Source organism: Galeopterus variegatus, unplaced genomic scaffold, assembly GCF_000696425.1.
Source record: "Galeopterus variegatus unplaced genomic scaffold, G_variegatus-3.0.2 Scaffold5928, whole genome shotgun sequence".
In the NCBI taxonomy this organism is placed as follows: domain Eukaryota; kingdom Metazoa; phylum Chordata; class Mammalia; order Dermoptera; family Cynocephalidae; genus Galeopterus; species Galeopterus variegatus.
This window is the reverse complement of record NW_007732039.1, coordinates 125,578-133,344: the sequence shown is the minus strand read 5'-3', so window position 1 is coordinate 133,344 and position 7,767 is coordinate 125,578. Positions and strand designations below refer to the sequence as shown.

Below are 7,767 nucleotides of genomic sequence, written 5' to 3'. Positions count from 1 at the left end.
AGGAACTGGGGCACAGGGTGACTAGAGTGGAAAGGAGACTTTACTCTTCGTAGTATATCCTTTGGTGTGTTTGAGCTTCTTGCAATGTGCCTTTATTACTTATTTAGGAAAAAAGACATTATGTGTAAATTGCAATCGCTCTGGTTGCTGTGTGGAGAGTGGACTGAAGAGGGCAAGAGCAGAAGCAGAGAATCAGTTAGAAGGCTATGGCAGTGGTCCAGTGAGAGAAGGTGGTGGCTTGACCTACGGAGTTAGTAGTGGAGATGAAGGGAAGTGGGTGGATTCAAGACATACTTTAAAGGCAGAGCCAGCTGGACTTGGTGTGATTACTACTGTATTCCACACGGATAGTCCTTACTCCCACTAGTTTAAGAAAACTTTGTGCATTAGAGATTGGGCTTACCTGACTCTACACTGACATCTCTGACATCTTTGTAATGGGAATGGTTCTTGGGCTCTTTCCAGGTGCTAAAAGCCTCAGAATTCAAGAGAAATCTAATGCATCACTATATAGAGGACACAGTTATGGACACGTGCCCCTTTCATATCCACGTGCAACAGTTATAAATAATTTTTAATGACTATAAAAATAAAGTTACATTGAAGAAGCCCATTCTTTTCTCAATGGAGCTTTCTTATTTTGCAGAGAGATGCCAAAGGCCAGTACCTGTTTGACCTTCTTTGCCACCACCTAAACCTACTTGAAAAAGACTATTTTGGGATCCGCTTTGTGGACCCAGATAAGCAGCGGGTAAGTCACTATTCGAAGCACAAAATGAGGGCAGGGTTAGTCAATAAGTCTGATGTCTTGAATAGTCAGTCAGTCATATTCAGAGTTTAGCTTTAGAAGTCAGTGACTAGCCAGGTCCTACAGTTGGATGTCATCTCTTCAAATCATATCTTTAGACCTGGAAGACACCTTAGCTAGAGCACATCTAGAGAGAGATACTGAAATGGCAGCCTAGAGCACTTAAGTGATTTGCCCAAATTCGCCCATTTGGAGGCAGAGAAGCTGAACTAGTGTTGTGGTCTTGGAGCCCAGGTAACAAGATGAGCCTCTCCTGCCCACTTTCTAGTAAATGGGCTAACTACATTGATCAGGTTAGGAAGGACACCACCTGAGGTGCCGTACCAACCCAATCTAGGCAGGACAGAGATAAAACAAAACTGAAATGGGCTTTTCAGAGTCCTGCAAATCCTGCAATTCTTGCTCAACATACAACCTACAAAACAGGCAGCTCTACAGACATAGGGCATTGAGAAGGACTGTGATAGTCTAGACTGGGGCAGGAACAAGTCCATTGTTCTCAGGCCCCTGCCCATCTCTCCAGCTTCATCTCTCTTGACCTGTCTCCTCGCTGCTGTAGTCCAGCCAGACAATACCATGGCTCTCCAGACAGGTCGTGCCTTCTTTCTTTACAGAGCTTTCATCTATACACTTTTCCTGCCTGGAACAGTTTTCTCCATTTACTCACTTCTTCACACTCATACTTTCTTCTGGCTACCTCATTTTTACACTTAAGGTCTTAGCTTAAACTTTTACTCCTTTTAAGATGTCTTCCGTAACCCCCACTCTGTATTAGCGGTCCTCCTATGGGCCCCCATGTACCCTCTGCTACCCTTATCATAGCACTTATTATACCATTCTGTGATTACCTATTTGATTATCTGTGCTTCCTGCAAAAATATAATTTCCATGAGAACATGGACTTTATATCATTTAACACTATCTCCCATGTAACTAGAATAGGGCCTAGAATGGAGTTGATGTTCAGTAAATATTTGCTGAAGGCATGAATGAGTGAGTGAATGAGTTAATGGTTTATAGCGCCTGCCCTGCTTGTAGACACCTGCATTTTCTATGACTTCTGCTTTTCTGCCCTTTGCTCTCTGTGGGGCTGTACTCTCTGGCATCCCCCTTGAAGTGGGAAAATATACAGAAGCCTCATGTTCAAGCCTCTATGCCTCAATTCTCTATACCCCTGCTCACCACCCACAATCATCTACCACTCTCTAAAAATGTTATCATCACAAATCCCAAAGCACCCTCCTTTCATGGGTCCAGGATTTCTTTCACTGCTCCAAACATGGGGTTTGTCTCTGTTGTCATGGCAGGCCCTGAAGCCTCAGAGAGCACAGCCTCCAGGCACTGCCCAGGGTCACAGATACTGAATAGATAAGCCCCTCACCATGCCAGAGTCAAGTGCTATTTTTTCGTCTTCCAGGTTACATCTAGTGTTGTATACTAAACACACAAGCATTAGGAAAGAATCTAAAGGACCATATCCCTTTCCTTTGACAAGCCCTGTCCCCTGTTCACTGACATTTTGTTCCTCCTGTTCCAGCAGAGTTTTGAGCACCATCAATGTTTGGGAAGTAAATATGAGATCAACCCCTCACTCTCTAAGGCTTCACTCTGTTGACATAAATGTTGTCCTTAGCTCTGGACCATAGTACAAGGCCACAAAAAGTGCCACGAAACATGTAGGAAGCTACATGTCCTCCCCTGCTATAGGTGCCCATTCACTATATAATGATGGACTGTTTTTACAAATGGTGTTTTTCTGTTTGTACTTTCTCTCCTTAAAAAGGAAAGCCAGTTTTCCCAAGATCTCTTTATCTCCCAGAGATGGCAGTATAGGAAGAGAAAAGGCAAAATGTATCCTGATCATTATTTTTTAGTTAGGTCAGAATGTGCTTGAGGAGAATAAAGGATTATGTGGCGGTGATAAAGATTAAAAGGAAAAGGAGCTAAAGAGAGAGATAAAGAAATGCAAAAGAGGAGAAATAAACATTTATGGAGTGCCTACTGTATGCCAGGCTCTGCACTGAGCAGAAACCTAATACTTTCAGCTGATTCGTGTCAGGCACTAAGCTAAGAGTTTCACATGCTATTTCATTTAATCTTTAACACAAATGAAATGAGTAGCCACAATTATAACATCCATTCTCCAGATGAGTAAATAAAGTCTCAGATAGGTTAAGTAACTTGCCCAAAGTAAGTGGCAAAGCCAGTCTTGAGCTCAGATCTGTTTGACTCTAGAGCCTACATAGTTTCTTATACTCCATGCTGAATTCATGCCTGACAGCCTCTGAAAGTTGAGTATCTGTGCCTCGAGGGAGAGGTTGAGGAGAGCAGAGAGGCTTGAGAGAGTACCTGAGGGGAAATGGACCTGTAAAGAGTTGTTGCCCCTGATTCATGGTAGAAATGGAGGAGGCTAGCTCCCTGGATTCCCAAGGGTGTAAAGCCCTACAATAAGTCTCCTGCCTGGGTTATGAGGAAGTTTGAACTCAGCTCACATTCATCCCCACATCACTGCTTGCTCTGCAGGAGTCTCCATGTGTGTGGGAACTCTCTTGGTATCTCCTAGAGGAACTGCCCTCACTCCTCCTCCCCAGTGTTCCTGGCTTGGCTCCTTTGCACCCTTTCAAGCCCCCAGTCTGAAGAGTGTGCCACATTGGCCATTCACCAAAATACGGGAGGAAACCCTACCCTCTGAATCTTCTTTTCCTCTTCTCCTGATTTCTGCTCCCTAAGCCCGTGTTACTGGTTTGCTAGTGATTCTGGGACCCAGATTTAGCCAGGAAGCTGTAAAAGGCAACTCTGACCATCACCATATTCTTGGGGTCTTCTCAAGATTTCTCTGCCAGACCCTTAAAATCCCTTGGATAAGCTGTGACAGCACTCCATTCCCTTCCTGTCCTTCCACCTCCTTCCTGTCTCCTCCTGCTTCTGTCCTTTCTTGAACTCTAACAATACAAACTGAAGTTTTCTGCCCAGCTATTGCCAAGGGGAATAGCCTTTTAGTCATTCAGTTCCATCTGCCCTCTGCTGATAATGCACCTCACAGTCATTCCTCTTAATTTCTATCTTCCTTTGCTTATTTTTTTTTTAAATCTATCAGCCTAATGTTTAGGGGCATTCTGTTTACTGAGTCCCTGACACTTGCTATGTTCCCCTCACTGTACACAATTCCAGTGTGCCCTGAACAGAAAGGCCGCCTCTGTCTTCACAGGCACAGCCTGGAACCCAGTTGTTTCTGTACAATTTCATCACTTGCCTTTGCTTCCCTGTGAAGCTGAGCCGCGGTGGGCTGTGTAATGTGAGAAGGACCTCTTAACCGCATTGAGTGGCTATAATGAGTTGCCAGCCTCATGGGAACTCAGATCAGAGGAAGCAAGAGAGCAGAATGTCAGCCCAGATTATTCATGTGGAGCTGATGGAAAAACTGGTTCTTAGTGGGTCCATTAACTGCATGACCCATGGCCAGCCCAGAAGGTGAGAGCTGGGAATTGAGGGAGGCCAGGATGCTGTCTGCATGGCCCTGGCTGCTTTCCTTCCAGAGGGAGGACTCTGCCAAGACATTACACTAAATGGAAGTAGCTAGAAAAGAGGGAAGTGTGGACCCAGTTGCTTTGTCCATTCAACAGCTACGTTTTGAACACTGTGCTAGGCACTGTAATACTGTGGTAAGCAAGACAGATAGTTTCTACCCCCACAGAGCTTACATCTAGTAGCTTTAAGCTACTTCCCATAAACCAAACCCCAAAGAACAGCAGTTCTAGCTCTCTGCAAATTGGCAAGTTTCCTGATTAGCATAAAAGCAATAAACATCAATAATTAATTTTATAAAGGACCCATGTAGAATTGAGAAACAGATAAAAAATGGTCTCATTGCTTCCTTCCCCAAAAAATGTATTGCTACTATATCCTGCCCCTATGAAAATCCATGGGAAAAAGGATACTATCCTACACATTGGTTGTGGTTAATTATTTTGAGACTTAGATTTTAAACATTCCTCGATGCCAAGGAATCCTGAGTACCTGTTCTCTAGCACAAGGGTAGGCAATCCATGTTACTTAAACAAAGATGAAATATACCCCAGCCATCCCTGCCTTCTCGCCATTTATGAAATTCCCACTTGTCAATTCTTTCTAGAGTTTCTTCCAGTAGCCTCTGTCTCCACTCCCTTGCCAGAAAAAAGTTGGTGCATAACACAAACACACTATCCACTAAAGTCAGCATTTCCCTATTCAAGCCTGGTAGGGCTTTGTCCCTACCACACATATGTGCAGTCACTTGTGTACTGGCATGCCGGAAACGTGGCTCAGAACTTTGGCACCCAGCTTTAGAAGGCGGCATTTCCAGGGAAGCCCACAAATGGCATCTGAAGCTGGAACTATTCCCCCTTTCACAGCTGGTTCCATAGGAAGCTTATTGCAGAAAATCATATCACTCTTTACTCTCCAAACATTTATTTCATAAGCTTTTGGGCTGCTTTCACCCTAGGCTACAATCTGTGTAGTTATTTAAATTGGATAAAACTAGTTATATTTGACACTGCTTCTCATCAGGGTTTTCTTATTCTGCGTTCTCTGTTTCAGCATTGGTTGGAGTTTACAAAATCTGTGGTGAAGCAATTGAGATGTAAGTATTCTCCATGAAAAGACTGAAGCCTCACCCCTAGGGAGGGTGGGATGAAACTTCCCACGTGTAGTAAGTCTTGGACTACATATGTAATTTTCCATTATTCTGAGTATAAGTTGGCCCTAAACACGTGAGGATTTTCTTTGGATGTAGGGAGGGTGGGATGAAACTTCCCACGTGTAGTAAGTCTTGGACTACATGTGTAATTTTCCATTATTCTGAGTATAAGTTGGCCCTAAACACGTGAGGATTTTCTTTGGATGGTTCAGAGGCCTATGCATCCTGGTGGGGAGGGAAGCCCAGTCATCTTCTGGGAGAGGGTCTTCCCTGATGGGCCCCTTTTGTTCTCTGCAGCCCAGCCTCCATTCACCATGTGCTTCCGTGTGAAGTTTTACCCTGCAGACCCTGCTGCCCTGAAAGAAGAAATAACCAGGTGAGGCTGAACACTGAACACACTTTCCTCAGCCAGTAAGACCTGGAAAAAAGGAAAGGGGGAGCCATGACCTCTTAGATCCTCTAATTTGAAAGCTCCTAACCCTTATAGGCAAGGAACTCTTACCAAATATAACCTTGCTTCTTCTGTATTTCATTTCCACTTGCTTTCTTTGCTGACCCCCTCAGTGGAATTGGAAGAGTGAGGTTTTTTCCTTCAAGAAGTGTGAATACTTCATCTCTAACTGGTCACTCTCAAGGGGATCTAGAGTGACTAATCAAGAGCATTTTTTATTTTACCTGTGATATAGCCACTTGGATGTTTTTGGAGAGGGCTGTGTTGTTGCTTATTTGGGGGGTTGAAAATAGACTCCAGTGGCCTGATGGATGTACTTGGGAAATGCCAAGGCATGACACCAAATGCAATCTGGGAAATACTGAAGATTTTAAATCTAAATGGGTAAACTCTAGTGTGCTCTTGGATCAGGTTCGTGATAAAGTCTTTATTGTGGGGCTCATGTTCTGTGGTGGGCAGAGAGCTGTGTGAAGTGAATTGTATCTTGTCCAGCACCACTTGAGGATGAGAAAGAACTACTGTGCTCAGTATTATCCTACAAGAGGGTCAATGAATAGAAGCATCAGAGCTTTGGCAGGATTTTGTATACCTGAGCCAAATTCTCTCTGAAAATCTCACCTCAGAAATTCAGGAACTCTCTGTAACAGGGAGGCCTAATTTTTATATTAGAAAGACCTGATTTTGACATAATCAAAACCTTGATGTTACCTAGTAGAAGGTGGGACCACAGGTGAAGAGGTGATGCCAGGGAATTGTAGAGCTGAGGATAAGACAGCACTGTCAGCTCTAATCCCCTCCCTAAGACATTGGAGACAGCAAAGATGGGAATGAAGCTATCACTAGTCATATAGGCTGTTTGACCTGTAAGGCTTTGAGACCTACTTTTAGACCCTAAAGTGCTTTGGAAAATCCTAAAGAAAGAAAAGAAGAGGGAAGAAGGAAGGAAGAAAGAATATGGAATTACTTTCATTTCCTGTTCTAAAGATCATGCCATTGGCTTTGTATCAGGTGAAAAGAGTAAAAGTTTCCCTAAGAAGGGAAGTCAGGAAATGGGGAAAGAGGGCAAGAAACAGGAAAGAGTAGTGTAAAGGAAGCAAGGACATGGGACAAGGAAGGAAAGTAGCTTCTTCGCATGGGCTGCAGTGGGGTTGAGGGGAATCTTCTCCTGATGGAGTCGGAAGTATCAGGAAGGCTATTTCCTGCAGATGCACATGGCAGTGTGCACCTACCTTCTTTGAAGTTCTGAGGACAGTGAGGTGTGTAGCTAGAACCAAACTTCATGTTCCTCACTGGGCATAGAAACCTGCAGATGCACATGGCAGTGTGCACCTACCTTCTTTGAAGCTCTGAGGACAGTGAGGTGTGTAGCTAGAACCAAACTTCATGTTCCTCACTGGGCATAGAAACTGCAGGCTCTGCTTACTGACATCGAAGTGGATGTGGCTCCCACTTTGCTTCTGAAAACCAAACCCATTCATATTAATGAGCGACCCTATAGTTTTAGGAGGGTGAGTGAGGGTAGAACCATTATGTTTAACAACTTAAACAGAGAGGAGTTTTGTCAAAGCACTAGCCTGACCCACTCATGACCTCTAGAGTATTTGCCTTAGCTCTGAGCCTCTCTGTCTCTGTTGAAAGAGGTGCCAATACCAGGGCAAACCAGAAACCTGCACTGCCATCCGCACGTCAAAGCAAACTTAACATATCTTAGTAGAGAACCTAACACCTCACCTGCTAATACCAACCATCGGAATTGCCTGGTCTCCACCTCACTGGACCAAGTGGAGATGAGAGGGATTGGTTTAACACAACTCAGTAAGCTGACAGCGG

General features: G+C 44.1%; 1 protein-coding gene across 1 annotated transcript in view; it reads left to right on the top strand.

The window, feature by feature from the left end:
* Positions 1 to 648: 648 nt before the first annotated feature.
* Positions 649 to 7,767, top strand: part of FRMD5 (FERM domain containing 5) — a 52,690-nt gene continuing 45,571 nt past the window's right edge. The window contains exons 1-3 of the mRNA XM_008590219.1: positions 649 to 751; positions 5,387 to 5,429; positions 5,784 to 5,862. Coding sequence (XP_008588441.1) covers positions 5,801 to 5,862 — 62 coding nt within the window. The 5' untranslated portion in view covers positions 649 to 751; positions 5,387 to 5,429; positions 5,784 to 5,800. The remainder of the gene's footprint in view (positions 752 to 5,386; positions 5,430 to 5,783; positions 5,863 to 7,767) is intronic.